The sequence below is a fragment of the Dermochelys coriacea genome, chromosome 1 (assembly GCF_009764565.3).
Source record: "Dermochelys coriacea isolate rDerCor1 chromosome 1, rDerCor1.pri.v4, whole genome shotgun sequence".
NCBI classification, from domain to species: domain Eukaryota; kingdom Metazoa; phylum Chordata; order Testudines; family Dermochelyidae; genus Dermochelys; species Dermochelys coriacea.
The window spans coordinates 269,777,841-269,795,438 of NC_050068.2; the positions used below are offsets into that span (position 1 = coordinate 269,777,841).

The 17,598-nt window shown below is 40.6% G+C and overlaps 1 protein-coding gene across 2 annotated transcripts in view; it reads left to right on the forward strand.

Moving 5' to 3' along the window:
• The first annotated feature begins 434 nt into the window (after positions 1-434).
• The window catches only part of LOC119862816 (uncharacterized protein C3orf20-like), a 79,942-nt gene continuing 62,778 nt past the window's right edge, over positions 435-17,598 (forward strand). Inside the window, exons 1-9 of one of the 2 annotated variants that reach the window (XM_043492133.1) lie at positions 435-701; positions 2,498-2,562; positions 2,648-2,751; positions 6,421-7,007; positions 7,489-7,566; positions 9,936-10,035; positions 12,938-13,165; positions 15,530-15,679; positions 17,272-17,392. In XM_043492133.1, the coding sequence (XP_043348068.1) occupies positions 2,512-2,562; positions 2,648-2,751; positions 6,421-7,007; positions 7,489-7,566; positions 9,936-10,035; positions 12,938-13,165; positions 15,530-15,679; positions 17,272-17,392 (1,419 nt within the window). In that variant the 5' untranslated portion in view covers positions 435-701; positions 2,498-2,511. The remainder of the gene's footprint in view (positions 702-2,497; positions 2,563-2,647; positions 2,752-6,420; positions 7,008-7,488; positions 7,567-9,935; positions 10,036-12,937; positions 13,166-15,529; positions 15,680-17,271; positions 17,393-17,598) is intronic. The other variant, XM_043492127.1, reaches the window with a different exon arrangement.

A 17,598-nucleotide genomic window follows, 5' to 3' on the forward strand; every position in this document is an offset into this window, starting at 1 on the left:
CTGTAATGAGTTAAAACTGGCATGACACTCATTAGTGGCAATAAATGGCAGGATGGCATGAATAATAGAAGACTGTAAATGGGAACCACATTTTTAAAATAGAAGAATAAATAAAGTGATATAAAGAAATGGAATTGACTTAATAAAGTGATAATGAATCATAAATATGTATCAATAACTGTATGCTGGAGAGCTTGTCCTGCTCCTTTGGGACTGATCCCCAAGGTTTAAGAAGAGCTCAGTGCTATCCACGTCTTGAGGGATTCACTCACCAGCTCGCGTTTGGGCCCTTTCTCTGTTAAAGTCAATCTCCTGTTGTTCGTGTTTAACTGTGTTATGTTAGGTAATCCTGTGTTTTGAAATATGACATGCTATTTGACAGTAGCCAAATAAAATGGATGGTAGAGCCAGTATAGAGTCTTGAGAAAGAAATACATGAAAACAATTTTTGGGGGTGGAGGAAGGGACTGAAAGCTAACTCTCCAGACACAAGCATACATGGGCTGGAGAAATTAAGAAAAGGGATTATAGTTGAGTACAGTCCAGAGTATGTGGTTACTAAGCAACAGGACTTTAAACTCTGTGTAGAAAGACAGCACATTGACATACCTCCTTTTCTCTCTTTCTAAGGAGGCAGTTTACATTTGCATCATTTTACTAGCGAAAGAAGTTCTGTTCTTCAAGGAAAGGCTTTTTTCATGGTATGTTATGCTTTTTTCTTCGTTCAAGTCTTATATTTATGCCAAGAAAGGGAGATGTCCTTTATGTGTTTATTGTACGAGGGAAATAAAGGGGGAATAGGAAATGAACAGTCTACATTCAACTCTGAAGTGGAGTATCAATGTATTTATCAAATGTACTTCTGTTGCTAATTTCATTCATTCAATTGCATGTTTATGAGATTTTAGTACTTCTCTTCCAAGCTTAGGGCCCAAACTTGCAGCCCTTACTCACATGTAAACCCACTGAAACTAGTGGAACTATTCACATGAGTAAAGACTTCAGCATCAGCCCCGAAGATTGGAAATGCCTGACAAAGAAAAAGTAGATGTCTGACAAAGAAAGAAGCTTACTATACCAGAGAAAGTGTCTTTTATATACTCATTCTGAGAGAGAGAGATTCTCTCCTCACCCCATTTCTGAACATAGAGAAGGGAGGTGGGTCCTACACTTTGCCACTAGATTCTCCTTAACTAAAATAATCAGTAATATTAATTATGAGAGTTATAGATATTGTTAAAGATATTTGAGTTGTAGCATGAGCAAAATAAATGGCTTTTTTTATTCTGAAAGTTCCATTTCAAAATTTGTATTTAAAACAGAAAAAAAAATATGCAATCAAAATTAAAAGTGACACGATTGACAGAAGCTCAGAAACTCAGACTTAATCCTGGCAGCCTGTTCTCCTAAGTCCTGGCCAATGGCCCATACCTTTTTCAACAAGCCACAATTTACGTGCAGCCTGTCAGCCTGAATTCTGAATTTCCTTTCTTGTATCAGTTTTGTCACATTCTTAATGTCATTTTGAGGCCAGATTTTCAAAGAGCATAAGTGTATCTGTGAAAATTCATGTTCCCCTATCTTGCTGCAAAAACCATAAGTTGGAGTGCACCAACTGTCATTTGTAAACACAAACCGGGGCACATCTATGTGCATGTTCAAATTCAGATCTTTGTGTATTCAACGGGTCAACTCTTTTACAGTTGCACCCTCCCTTTCATTTCATTTAAGAACAATTGTTTTTAAAAGGTGATAAGATTAATGTTACATAACTGAAAAAAATAATTTCCAGTCTATTGTATAGATCTACACTTTTAAAATTCCCAGATTGTTTACTTGATAAATAATTATTTCAGTATATCTACATCTCCACACAAACATGTTTTAGGCCCTGCTCCTATAAAGTGCTCCATGCAGTCAGACCCCTGCCTCTGAGCAGAGACCCATTGACTTTGTATGGCTGCAGGCGTCCACCTGTGTGGAGCTCCTTCCAGGATCAAGGCCTTAGACTTGAAACAATATTTCCTGAATACATATTTAAGTTACTTGTTATATATCTGTGAAAAAGGCATAATAAAAACCCTATTTGGTAAAGTTTGCTTGTGTACACACAGGATGATAGTCACTTCTCAAATGACACTTGCTGCCATTTTTATATTTTTATCCACATAATAAACCAAAGAAAAGTCATTACAGATTATATGCCACAAGAAGTTGCTGAAGCTAGTGTGGAGCAATATGAACATGAATGTGTCAAAAATTGATAAACTAAATTTTTTTGAACTTCATATAATTTTTAACACAGCTAAAACATTTTAAAAATTAATTATACAACATTTTGTTGCTGTTCCTATGGCGGTGGTTTCTATGTTAACTGGAGAGGATTTATAGGGTCTCACAATGAAAACAGTAATGTTACCTTAATTATATTGCAGAAAATACTAACACTTTTCATTCCCACTTTCTGTTGGCATAACCACATTCTCATCCTTCTAAGAATAAAGGGAGAAAATGCCACTGCCGGTAACCCTGGAGCCAGGACCCACATACTTCTTTGACCAGGTATTTCCTTTCATCTTTAGCACATTATTGTTTCTTTTCCTCCCAGCATTTACATGTTTAACCCAAAATATATATTTTGTTTTAGCTGAAATCTAGAACAAAAGAACGGGGCAAGAAACTACCAGAAGAACTACCCACTGATTTCAGTTCACTCACCACAAATTCTCATCCCACGGGCTTTATTCCCAGGTAAGAGAGTTCATATGATGCTGGTGGCAATACATGTGATTCAGTTTTTACCAATTTGTAGTTGAGAAGAAAATTTTCAAAGGCAGAAATGGGTGTAAAACACTCAACTTCCCTGGATTCCCATCTGTGCCTTTGAAAAATCTCCCTTTGAGTTTGTTTCAATATGATTAATTGTTTTTATCTTTAAAAAAATCTAAGAAAACTGCCAGTAATGACCAATGATAACCTAAAATTTATTTAAAGTAAAAAGAAAATGAGTTTGCACCTAAAATCTTTACAATTCAGTTACAATTCAGCTCTGCAAATGTAGGAAACATGTTCTCCTAAGTACCCCAGAGAAACACACTATATGATGATTGCAAGCTCTTCAGGGAAGAGACTGTTTCTTACTCCAGGTTTACACAGTACCTAGCAGAAAGTGCCACAGCCTTGGTTGGGATCTTCAGGCACTACCATAATACAAAGAGCAGATAATAATGACAATGAAAATATTCCTGCCCTATGGACCTTACAATGACATTGAGAAACAGCGTGGAATGATGGATAGTTCACAGCAGTGGTTCTCAACCAGGGTCCGGGACCCCCTGGAGGAGGGGGGGGCTGCAACCAGGTTTCAGGGGGGCCGCCAAGCAGGACCAGTGTTAGACTTGCTGGGGCCCAGAGCCTAAAGACAGAGTCCCACTGCATGGTGCTGAAGCCTGGGGCCCTGAACCCTGCCACCTGAGGCTGAAGCAGGAGCCTGAATAACTTAGCTTCACAGTGCCCCCTCTGGCATGGGGCCGTGGGCAATTTCCCAGCTTGCTATCCCTTAATGCCAGTTCTGACTTTTATATTTAGAAAACCAGTTATTGTGGCACAGGTGGGCCGTGGAGATTTATAGCATGTTTGGGGGGCCTCTGAAAGAAACAGGTTGAGAACCCCTGTTTTAGAGGACTGAAACCCAGGAACCCCTAAATTCTAATTCCTGGTTCTGTGATTAATTTACTATGCGACCGTGAACAGGTCCTTTAACTTCTCTGTATCTCAGTTCCCCAATCTGTAAAATGGAAACAGCACTGACCTGAATTATAGGGGTATTGTTCACATAGGTACCTACTTTCTGACATTTTGGGGGGGGTTCCCACAGCTCCATCCCACCCCACCCTCACCCCCACCTCACCTCTTCTCCCAAGGCCCCAACCCCACCCTGTCTCTTGCTCTTCCCTTTTGGGAGGGAGGGGGAGGAACTGATCGGCAGGTGGGAGGTGCTGGGCGGGAGCGGGAGGTGTTGATAAGAAGGCTGCCAGTGGATGCTCAGCACACACCATTTCTTTTCTCTGGGTGCTCCAGGGCTGGAGCACCCTGGAGTCAATATGTATGATTGTTCAGATTAATGACCTAGTGCTAGGTCTTGTAACTGGATCTATGTGAGTTGACACCGGCAACCCACTGAGGTGACTGGGGTGTCACCTCCACAGGTCCAGTTTCAGGATCTGGCCCTACATGTGTGCATGGCTCTTTTTGTAAATATAAAGCACTATAGTAATGCACATAATAAATAATAAAAATACTTGGTACAATTTGCTAAATATAATGATTATCTTTAGTCAGTGTCAAGCTATCAGAAGGATTATTTTAAATCATTCCTTACCATCCTGGATGCAACATACAGGAGGTGACAGGAGCACTTTTAAAGTGTACCTTTATTATGGTGTACGTCCATTAGGTCAAACCAGTATAATGTAATGCCCCTTGATGGGATAGCTACAGATCTCATAAAACAAGCAGATTTCTGCTCTGACTACTCATGACCTGGGAGACCTCCAAGGAAACCCCAGGTGTTGCAGGAAGTGAGGTAGATGATTCAACAGGTGGCCCTTTCCATCCAAGTGATTATTGAGCGATGCTCCGCTATTTATTTCAAAAAGGTGAAATCACTACTGATTTGCTGATGCTTAAACAAGTACAGATGCTTCCTTAATTTGCATGGCACTATCTGAATTTCATAAAGTCTCATCTGCTGTCTGATCCACTAGGAGGCAATACACATCAGCATGGTTCCTTAGGGGAGAGGTGTAAATATTTTGAAAAATGTGAATTAGTTTTTGCTGGTGAATTCTTTATACAAGGTGCTTCACATAAATATTTGTTTTGATTTTTAAAACTGATATTTTTCGTGCAGAGAGATGGACACACCTGCCTGGAGAACCCTATTAGTTGGCACAAATTAATGGGAAATATCCAGCATTAGCATGCTAATGAGCTCCTTATTAGTTTAGTGCGCCTTTACAAGTCACTTTATACCTTGTAAATGATTTATGAAATTCTTTTTGAATGATGCTTCCATGAATTTTCGTTGCCTTGCTACAGAGTTCAGTAGTGGCCATTAACTTTATGCCTTGCTACAGAGCTCAGTAGTGGCCATTAGCTTTATGGCACTCCAAACCCCCGTGGAATTATTGGCTACAAGCAGTAAGGTTGCAAGAGTTAAAGGTGAATTGGAAAGAAATAAAATAGTCATATGCCTTTTAAAAAAAACAATTACTTCTTTATTAAATATAAAGTTACAAAAGATTGGATAGGGATGGTAATTTCAAAAAGATGGGGTAGATGGCTAATTGGTTTTTGCATTGGAAATTCGGGTTTTGTCGGTCCTGGAAGACTCTATGGTGAACAGAGAACTAGTGAAATGATGACATCACAAGAGTCAAGAGAGTAATAGTTGAGCAATGGAGGGGGAAAGAGATTTTTAGTCAGAGGATACATTTTTCAGAAACACCAAAGTGACTTAATAGGCTATTTGCTTTCAGTGAGACTGAAGCTCTTTAGCACCTAAGTCATTTTTGAAAAAGGGATTCAGGTTCCAAAATCACTTTGATAGTGCTGAAAATTTTACCCAGATTGTTTAAGGCCTTGGCAAACATGTATGCTCACAATTAGCTTTAAGTATGTGAGATATTTCCATTGAAACTAATCATGCTTAAAATTAAGCACCTGCAAAAGTGTTTGCAGGACTGGGTTTAAAACCTTCTTTGTTAATACCTATTCTCAATAAAAGACATTTTTGGTAAAGATTGAACACCTCCACCCCTTCAACTAAGGTGTGAGAGCTCAAAACAAGTATGCTCCAATACCTCCCACAACCAGGGAAGAGCAGAATTGATATTTCTCATACATATTTCTAAAGTGAAAAAACCAAACAACCTGTGAAGCCCTCTTTGGACATACAAAGCCCAGTTTAATGGAAGTCACCCTTAAAAAGCAGAACCTTGAACTTATTTGATATTAATTTTATTTATGAGAGAGGAAATCAATTTATGAAAACAATGACTGCATGACAAAATAAAGTTGTGTCATTATTAATAGGGGCAGGCATAGTTATTGTAAGTGAATTTATTTTAAGTGATCCAAAGCATACTGAAGTCCATAGAAAGTCTTTCAGCTGCTGGTATAACTGTGTTAAGTTTCACCATACAACCTTGTCAATGTTTAAGCTTGACCTAGAAGCACCACTTCTGGGGGTGAGAAAGTAGCACAGTATCCATATCAATTCAGTCATTGGCCTGTCTGCTGAGACTGTAAGCAGGAATGTCCACTTCAAGGTGGACATCTTTCCGCTGTATATACTCCCTGGTTATATTATTTAACAAAAATAATTGTTACTTAAAAGGTATAATATCTTTTCCCCAGCCTGCTCAAATGCAGGAATCCTGGTTGTACAGCAGAACATGTGGAAGGAAATGAAGACAGTTTCTTAAAAGATGATACAGCAAGAAGAGAGAAATATCCATTTCTGCCTCAGATATCTGGCTCTTCCCTGTGCAAAACTAGCAGTGAAGCTCCCAGCTCAAAGCTCTCTCAAATGCCTTCAATCCTTCCAGCAGATGAAGAAATACAGCCAAGCCTGTTGGATGAGTATAAATACATGGCTCCCACCATCTTACATGAACTTGGAGAAATATTGCAGGTCTTTGCTAGCTATGACATTATTTTCCCTCAGGGAATTGTAAATCTCCTGAACTACAGCTGGAAGGAGCTCACTGAAGGTGCTGATTACAGTAAAAGGCACCAGCAGTCCCTAAGGTACAAAAGCATAAGATCAGGGAAAGGCCAAGCATCAGAAGATTGTGACAAGATGGCACCAGGGTCTGAATATATGGATCATGAAATGACTCAATGTGCAAAAGCTTGGTGCAAGAAGAGTGTTTTACCTGCAGATTGTGCAAAGGAAAAAAGGAATCCTAAAATGGCACCAAATAAGCCTCTAGGAGACAAAGGCAAGTAGAATGTGCGACTGTGTTTTGCTCTAATATTTAGGTTAGAGAAGGTGGCCACACTGCGCAGCTAGAAAAAAGAAAATTCTTCCTGTTAGGTTAGAGTGCCTGTTGGCTGTGCAGGGATGTGTTATGACTCACTGAGAAGTATTGCTTTAGAACATTGCAAAATAGCCTTGCAGCTAAAGTTAGAGGTACAAACACTTAATGTAACAATGACAGCGAAACTAGGCAACGTTTCAAACTATTCATCAAAGCACTTACTGTTTCCCATTTCAAGGTGAGTGAAACAGCAATAAAATATTGGGCCAAGAAAGTTCATCGGTATCACAATAATTAGTGCCGAGCTATTGGTCTTGGACAAGTCCTGTTCAGCTTTTTATATGCAATTGCAGTCTTTCTGCTTAAAAGAGAAAATCTTTTTTTAAGAAATTGGCTTGCCCCATGTTTACAAGCACTCTGTTTCCTTTTTCCTCTTGTTTAGCTCCTGTTACACAACATGATATCCACTTACCTGTCACAATCAGTTTCTCACTGTCATCTAAACTGTCTGAGGAAAGAGGTAAGATGCTCTGCATACAGAAGGCTAAAATCCCACAGTCAGATATTTTTAGAGGAAACTGTACACCTGTATCTTTGGCGTTAAGTGTTTGTGACAAGCTGGTCAGAACAGCAGTAAAACAGGCAAGGGATTCTGCGTGCTTGAGTTGAGTTAAAGCCCCTGTGTGGGTGAGGTTTGTTATAGAAGAATAGAAAATTTCTGCTCTCCTACAAAACATTAAACAGAAGGCTTGTCACAGCCATTGACACTGCCTCAGATCAAAGCCTCACTTCCACTGTCATACAACTCAAGACCCAACAAGCCACCTAGATCACACTCTGCCCTAGCTCTATGCCTGCAGGTTTAGAAACCTAAACCCTCCACAATAAGTTGCCCACTGCCAATGAGACTCATCAGCCTTCCTTTGAGAAGCACTTGCAGATCCATTTATCTGTGTTGGCAGAAAGCAAGACAGTTCACTGTTTTGGGATGAGTTTTTAACCCTCTTTCTGCTAAAACCTGCCTGGTCATTTACCCGTTCCATAACTTTTTCACTTAAGGGGATCTGTAATGCACTGACTTTAATGTAAATCACAGTATATTGTATGGCCCAATAACATACTCTGAAGTGAAGCCCTGTTTTACTTTGTATTACTCATTAGACTTCTTTAAAAATGTTGCTCTGTAAAAAAAGAGTGATTTTACCCACTTTCTTCCCCTCACCTCCTGTGGAGTTCATCTGGTGGCCTCTTGACAGTGACTCTCTGCACGTGATCCTTACATTCTGGACTGGGCGAGGCTGAACGAACCGGCTGCAGAGGCTGCACGCTCAGCCTCTTGGAGAGGGAGGATCCATAAATATCTATGTTGTGGAGTGGGAAGAATGGGCCCCACTCTCCTTTTCTGAAAAGCCCAGAGTCACTAGATATTCTGGCATCACGCATCGTGAACATAAAGGAGTCATCATGATGATCCAGCAAGGGTTGCACCACCATGGAGTGGCATCCATTTCTTTCATTATGCTCTGGGGATTAATGAATTTCTGGGTGCACAGAAAGGGCACTTGGTTTCTATCTATAGCTCCTGCATAGGTAAGTAGCTCACTTACCCAAAATTCTCAATGATCTCTGGATCGTCTGCCATCTTGATCACACACCCCTTCAGCACCTAATATATTGTTCTGAAAACCTTCACCACAACTACTGTGGATTTCCCAACCCCATACTAATGCCCAACCAATCAGTAGCTCTCTGGGGTAACCAGCTTCCTCAGGGCAGTCACCACCCTTTTCTGTGGGGAAAGGAACTTCCATTTAGCTGGTCTGTTGCTGCAAGTTTAAGTTCTGCAACCATCGTTGCTAGAGTACCCCAAACCATTTAATCTCACCATCCAGTGCCTGGAGTTCTTACCCAAAAAGCAGCCTGTCACCTGGCTAACTTTACTGTGAAGTGGTGCACAGAATCAGGGAAGCTGAACTTTGCCAATTAATTCCATCTGTTGCTGGGCTCATTCTCTGGCTGTCTGTAGCTACATACACCTTCAATCACTTCTCCTGGGCCTTCTGGGGCACTCGGCTATGATTTTACTAGGAGCGCCAGAAGAAAATTGTCTGACCAAATGAAGATCAAACTCTGACCATTCATCCTGTTCCTGAGAAAATGCTATGGAAATGGCTGAGCTCCTCAGGGAGTTGTGTGTATTTTATCCCTTCTCTCACAATCCCTTGAGCTCTAATAAGGCCCTTTGCAACTACACCCACAAACTAATGCTGAAGGGAGCTGAGCAACAGAGACACAGAGGACAGTGCAGCTGCAGCGGTGGACACCAGATAGAAATGTATCCAAAAAAGAAAAGTAGTATAGAGACTGCCTCATTGCTGTTCATAGCACTGCACACTACTGATTCAATGGTGTAGATATGGCTTAGTTCTCCAATGACTTTTTTCTAGTTAAAGCTTGGGGTATTGTCTAAGGACTCAACTGGGTGCTGCATCCAGCTCATCTAAGCAGCAATACCAGGCTGCTCAGGCTGTGGGGAAAATGAAAAGTGACTGATAAACTTCAGAGGGTTTGGAGTTCAGATAAACTGCTGAACTGAAGCTTATCTGACTTGTCCAGTCCTTTGAGGCCCTCAGTCTCCATAGATACCTTTGTTCTTTGTTTTTCAACTAAAGGAGTTTGGAAGGCACTTTCCTGCCTACTAACATTGTATTCTGCAAAGTAAATATGCTGATTAAAAACACAAACAACTCCTGAGACTTAATCATTTTTTAAAATAATGTCAGGGAGCCTTACATGGTTATTGCTGAATGCCTTAGAATAGGACTGACACTTAAATGCAACTCTGTCCTTTGCTATATCTAATTCTGAGCTCTTGTGTTGTTTCTTAAGGTTGGAGTTTCCTGCATTCTGACTCTAAGTCTGAAGATCTTGAATGGAAAGTGCCTTTTGTCTGGGCGGTGGAGAGACTACGACAAGCTCAGATACAAATGTATCAAGCAGGGGTTTCTGTGTCCCTTTATTCATATTGGGGATTAATATATATAGCAATAGTATTAGAAATTGAAATGATGGGAGATGTTTTAAACAATCTCAGCTGAGAGCATTATTTCTCTGAAAATTCTGAGAAATCAACTGAAACTTCACTATTCCTATAAAGGAGCAATCCACTTTTATTTTAATGTTCATCTTCTAAAAACAATAACTCCTTCAGCAGAGGCATTTCTTGGGCATTAATGACAGGTCAGGATTCATCTTTTCAGATTATCACTAATCTCCAGCAGCAGTCGTGACAACTTGTTTAGATACATTTTACAATCTTGACTTTTAAATACCACCCTGGGTTTCCACAGCTGTGCCATAAACTCAAGCCTGCTGTCCTTAATCAGGGTCTCAGGAGGACTGCAGGATTATACCCCAAGGGCTGGATTCTCTGGTTCAGTTAGGCCTCTTTGTTTTGCTTACACTTGACACTTCTGTGTTTTACGCAACACAAAGTGTCCTTAAACCCCTGGAGATTCCAGCAGAGTGTTTTCGCTGTGCAGGGGGAATCTTTGCTGGCATAGAACTTGTAGCCTTCTCCTATACCAGTCACCTTCCAATGGCCAACGTAAAATGGAAACTGTGAGGTTACAGGGTGGACTGGGAACAGGAGGTATCTGAGCTCTGCTATGCCCTTCTGCTCCAATTTACACCACGACTGCTGGGTGGCCCTGAGTCAGGGAGCTGCAACTAGCTTCCTGCAGCTGCCACATTTAGACATAGTGGAGAATTGGAGTCTAAATGTTTTAAATAGTAGGTACTAGTTTTATAAGCCAGGCCAGATTTAATGAAGAGTTAAGATAATTACTAAATATAAATACTAATTATTTATAAAAGCAGTTAACGAAGGTTTGTGTGTGTAAATCTGTAACTACAGCACAGTTTCTAAATCTGTTATATATTTTAATATTCCACTCACAATTCAGTATATTGACTATTGTCATATATTATACATCTTTAGATGTAATAAGGCTTGTATATCTTAGATAAAAATGATTATTAAGACTAGGTTTATGTGGTTTTAGCAACTAGTGTATGTAATAATTATAATAAATGCTAGGGATTTTAAATTTAAGTGTTTTACAAACACTTATTAATCCTCATGTTGTCATTAAAAGGTTTGTTGTCACTGTTTTATGATGGGGAAACTGAGGCAAAATTCAAATGACTAACCCAAGGCCCCTTAGCGGGTTGGTGTAAAAGCAAAGATTACAATTTGCTTCTAGTGCTGCACTCAGGTCACTAGACCAATAGCTATAAACCAATCTCCAATAACTGTATTTTGCATGTTTGCAAAAATGCAAAATATAAGTTTTCATATTTAATGTTACTCTTATAGGTCTCCTATATATTGATAATCTAAGTGATATGTGCAGCTATACTTGTTTATGGTGCAGCTGGTGGAGGGTCTACCCCTTGAGTGACCCCAACCCCATGCGAAGTGGGGCCAGCTGACCTGTCCATCTGGCTGCGAAGAGCAGCTATGTATGCTGCTCTTCATCAAACAGGACGGTCTCCCCCAAGAGCAGGGCAAAGCATTACCTTCCATAGGAGCTGAACATGGTTCCTCTGTAGGGTTTGCAGACCCTGCTGGCCCATCAACTTGGAACTGAAATCCTGATCCCCATGTTGCAATACATTGCAATACATCTCACCAGATTTCTGGGCCAGGTGCTATAGCACTTGATGTAATGTTATTGAATGTTTATACTTAGCCTGATCAGCAAAAAGCAATACTGAGCCCTGTTTTGTTACATAACTTTAAATGTAAGAAAACTTGGCTTGGAGACGAGAATACTCCTTAGATGTCTACTAGCTAATGTTTCGGTACATCTTTTGTAGTGCCTTTCCTACTGACCGACTTTATTTGTGTAAAGCTTTTGAGATAACATGCTCATTTTAAGATCTTCTCAAGGTGTAATATATAAAAACAACACAAAGATTATTAAAATAATGTCAAAAGTCTGATTTAAAAGAATGTGGGCTGAAGGCTGGTAGGACTAAAATTTATATCTACTCTTTCTGGTTTAGTTTACCCACCCACCCCGGCTGTGATTATCTGCTCTGATCTTGTGATCAATTAGAATATTGAAATATACAGAAATCTTGTCAAAAACAAAGAGTACCATTTTTTATTGTTCTTGGTCACAAGAATAAAGTAAGCAAGTAGAGTGAAAGCTAAAATAAGAGGTGCATGGAAACTCAACACTGATTTAGTGGCTAACAGGCAAGAATGGGGGTCAGGAGATCTGGGAGCAGATCCCCAGCAGGGGTAAATTGTCATATGTCCCTTGAGGTCAATGGATCTATGACAATTTATTCCAGCTCCCTGGCTTCTTTCTAATTCCCTCTCTGCCAACGGCCTGTATATGATCTTGTGAAAGTAATCTGAGCTCTCCGTCTTTCCCGTATGTGAAATGGGTTTAATAATTAGCTTGTGAGGCTTAATTCATTCAAGTTGGGAAGCTCCTTGAACTTCTTAGATGGTAGACTACTTAGAAATACGAAGTATTACTATTAACTGTAAAGAAATCTATCACCCTGGGTTGAAGGGGGAGCTGGGAATTTGGCAATCTGGCATTTTATCTTGACCTCACCTACAACTGGCAGAGTTGACAAATTCTTCTGCATTGGAAGGGGAACATAGGAAGGGACAAGGAAAAAATAGGGCACATTTTTCTGATATTGTAGGTTAGTATTAGAGAAATATTGAAGCAAATCCTATAGCTGTTACTCTGGACAAACATTTTTATATTAGTGGAAGTTTTGCCTGGGTAAGGCTGGAGGGATTTAGCCCTCAGAGAAATGATCATTATTATAGATCTGATTTTTTTTCTCCCCTGTCTAAACAGAAACTATCAGATATCTAAGCTGAAAGAAGCAGGATTTGACCGACCAGTCATTCTTCGGCATTATGGTGATACTGTGACAGAAAATATTTCTAAGAAATTTAAGGAGCGGACCTGCAAGACCTTATTTGAGCTGCTGAATGGAAAACCCCAAACACCAGCAATCAAGCAGGCAGACCCAGCATTACGAAAACTACATTATGGGCTGATTGATGGCTCATCTTTGATTTAATATCCTTTAAGTTCATACAGTGCAAGTGAGTTACAGCAATGGTCAGAGGGTTTGGAATGGGTTTCAAAAGGCAATACACAAGGATTCAGAAGTTGTTTAGTTGAAGCGTTAAATCATAGGTAAATTTAAAAGAGCAAGACATCATTTTGTTTATCTGCTTCTTGGCCTGCACGAAAATGGTAACAGTGATGTGTACAATAACAGAGTCTCACCTGGATGGAGCAAGTGGACATCTGCCCTGTGGGCTGGTCCTGGGCCCTCCCATTCCTTCTTCCCACCAAAAATGGGAGCACTATTACCAGTGTGGTGAGCTGCTTCTGGACTCTGGGCCCTAATACCTCACTCACTCCTCCCCTGAGTACATGGATTCTATTGCCTGAGTGATCACTGAGGAGGGGTGAGAGGAAGGTCCTGGACCTCTGGTTACATTGAGGTCATGACGAGAGGGAGGGAATATTCACTTGTTAATGATTAGAACGCAGCCTGCCTGGTGCTGTGTTGCATGAGACCAAAACTCAAAGACTTCCCTTCCCATTTCCCCAGCCATCAGACCTGGACGTTCACCAGCCAGCCATAAGCCTCTGGAATGGTGAGAGAGATGGAGGAACAGAGGAGCCTACCTCCTTTTCCTAGCTCAGAGTTGGACAGGCTAGAGGAATCCTTTTCACTCACAGCTGCTGATATTCAACTGACTGGTCAATGGGGGGATAAGATGAGGGAAGAGAAACAGATTGGAGCTCCAAAGTGGGTCTTTTCCTGCCCATCCCTCCCACCTCTTGATGTGGGTGAAGGAGAGGCCTTAAGGCTACTGCACACAAAAGGGCTTGCATGGTGACCGTAGAGGAAAGGTCCCTTTTTATGCAGGGGGTTCCGTGTCTTGTTCATGCTGCTGGTGGGGGCGGCTGAGTGTTGGACAAATGTCACTAAGTTCTGAACCTGACTGAATGCTATTTGAGCTGCTAATCAATAACAGGGATGAGAGCAGGCTGTTGGGGGAGAGTTAAGGGGGAGGAAGCAGATGTGTGAATGGATCTATGACTGGAATCAATGGATAGTGCTCCAAATTTTACGACACCAAAAAAGGGGGAAGGAAAGTTTCTGAGTAGGGAGCCTAATGGCCTTAACCTTTTCTGTTGCTCTTGACTGAGGAGAAAATATTGTTCTTCACAGTTACCAACCAATCCACCTAAACCATCAGGGAAATGTTTTTAAAACTTGCCCCTTTCTCTGTACTGTGTGCATGGGGTGTAGGTAAAACTATAACTCAAAGAAATGTGTGGCTGTAGGTCAGTTATACCCTGTAGGGGGATAAGGAAGAAAAGGTGGATAAAGTATGAGTAGATAAAGGGGCTATAGCAGAGACTAGGATGAGAGTTTTGGATGAAAGGGGCTCAGATGATCAGGTTTTTATTGTAGCTGGGACTCGTTGTCTGCTTTTTCTGACTACTGTAGAGGTTGGTTGGTTTTAGATGATCACAGGGCAGGAGATCAGAAGCCTTGTCTTCTCACGCTTTCCTATGTTCATTAGCAACAAATGAAAGGAAATTTAATAGCAAAGGCTTTTCCCCCTCTCCATCATTTTGGACTGCCATTGCCATTGTTCCTGTTTTTATAGCTGTACCACCTGCATGCTTTTCTAATCGGTCAGAGGTGTGCTATGAGCAATAGAGCTCTTTTACATCACCAACTCAGAGACATGGAGAACATCCCCTCGGAAGGACTCCAATCCACGTATACAAGGCGTACTATTGCTTCCCTCTCCAGGTCTCCCACATGGTGATTCGAGTCAATAAACCATATGAATAGTAGTAGTGTTGCTCAGTGAAAATAAATTAATCCTCCAGGCGATACAATGGAATTAATTAAAATGTAATCCTATGAACATGAAGAGATAGAGCTTTCCCAGTTATACTTTGGGGGCTAAATTGTGATTTTAGGTACAGCTAAGAGGCAGTGCAAAGCCGCTCTGTCCCTGCAGAAGCCCCAAGAGGCTTTTTGCGTCAGAAACTGAGTCACAAGTCCTTCCTTGTTTCCTTATTGATCGTGGGAGGGTAGTAGTTTAACACTGGCCTCTACCAACCGGAAATTTTCACCCACCCTCTGCTGGCTCAGCCAGCAGGGTGGAGTTTTGAGTCAAGGCTCCACCCATTCTTCACCGCTCCCTGCACCCTCTCCCTGGGGAAAGGATAAACAGGCAAGCAGCCCCACTTACTCCTACTGAACCCAAGATCCAGACAGCACAAGATCTGTAAGGAGGGTGGGGTTTTTAGCCTCTCTTACTCTCAGGCATATAACCCAAGTCACAACTGAGGCCTGAGTTTGCATTATCAGCCAAAAGTAAAACTCCTTGACTGTACCTTCAGCTATCCTTCTGGTCATCCTGCAGTCTGCCAAAGCTATTCCGATCTCCCAGGTGGTGGTGTGTACACCAATATATTCACTGCCTCTCCAGATCAGACTATACTTGGAACCTTTACACCTTTTGGACATGGCAGTATTTGCCTTCATAACAGGTAGGTAGATATATTTCAGAGCACTTGCTAGCGTACTGTATATTAAGGTTGGTGCTGCAGTAAGAGGTGTTATGGAAGAGCCTAAGATACTGCTCAAGCCATGAATGAGACTGTATGATACAACTTGGATTTCACAGCCACAGACATGGAGTTGAATCAGACCTTTCTTTATGCCACTGTTTTTTTAACTATTAAAATTATATTCCATTCCCACTCCCCAGAAACCTAAAGCAGCTACAGTTTTGGGTAACTCAAGTTTCTCTGCACCTAAACTCCTGATTTGCTCACACTGATGGAATGACAGTGTATACAAGTCAGAGATTTTGAGATACCAAAAACTTCCATCAGCCAAATTTTGAAGCTGAATGAAGGTCATTGAAAATTTGGCTCCTGACTTGTATTGTGATATAATAACCACCAGCCAAATCCCCAAGGGCAGAAGGCACATGCATTTACCAGAAAATCCACACACAGCAGTGGAGACATCAGGCAAAAGTTTTTCATCCCAATCCTGGCTCTTTCAAACTCTTGAAGAAAGGCAGCTCTGCAAGCTCTCCATGACATCAGCAGCAGAGGGACATGCCACAGCTCACTGTCTGAATAATCATTCCCTAGCACCGTTCTTAGGAAAGCAAACACACACACACACCTCTGCCTATCTAACTTACATTGTTTCATGAATATCAGAGAGAGAATTGGTCAAATACTATTTGTTAAATGTGTTTTTGATTAATGTTAATCCTAAATATTTGTCAAATCACAGATAATCTGTGTGCCTTTGTGGAAGGAAGGAGGGGGGCTGTTGAACCCGTTTGGAAGTATTTACTGATTGGGCCACAGTTGGGCCCTTTGTACTAACTAAATATTTTTGTAGAGTTGTTGAGCCACATCAGTTTTGAATAACAATGGTAATTGAGACAATTTTTAGTAAAACTCAATTAAGTGAGACCCTTAGTTGAAAATATTTCCCATATTGTCTGGCATGTTGATTTTAGTTCTATCTTACTTCATTTATTCTGCTATTTGTGACATCTTCTCAGAACACTACATTGAAGCAGGTCAGCTGATGTGTTTGTGCCAGGGATAAAGGTAACTGGGTGTCTATTGTTGGCTAATGAACACTAAAGAAAAACCGTAGAAGTGTGACCCCCAAAAAGCAACTCAGGAATCTTAACAACATGGATTGATTGGTTGGATTGATAAACGTGACTATCTTTTCCTTATTTTCTTCTTCTTCCTTCCAATTTGTGCTGGCAGCTGAAGAATTTTAGTGCTCTTGCTAGTGCACTAGAAATAAGTATTAAAACTTACCAAATATTAGTAATCCGTTTCTCATATATTCTCATATTTCATTTTAATTATTAAAACAGCCATGTAACGTCTCTGTGGCTCACTACTTCATCTGTAAAGCAGGGATAGTATATATCTGCCTTACAAGTGTGTAGTGTGGGAAAAGCACAATGAAGTGCTGCATGTGCAAAGTTATTATGTTAATTAAAAACACTTAGATCAAAGTGAAGTTCTTGGACTGCTCACATTTTACTAACGTAAACCATTAAAACTGGCTTTGTGTTTCTGGTTGTTGTTCACAGTAACATCATAGCAATGATGTTTAATCAGGAAGGAGGCATGGTGACTAATACAGATGGAGAAATAGTCAGAGAATGGATATGGCCTCAGGTGGGAAAGCTTAGTGATCCACTTTTAATGCAGGTAATATTTATTGGCTTGATTTTTCTCTTTTTGTTTTCTCCCTTTGCAACAAAATTGCCCTTTGGGAAATTTCTTAATTGCAAGGATAATAATACTGCACTTTCCATCTTCTAAATGCTTTACAAAGAGTAACTAAGTAACACTCCCAACAATCCAGGTGTAGCAAGGTAAATATTGCTGTCTGTATTTTACTCATGTGGAATCTA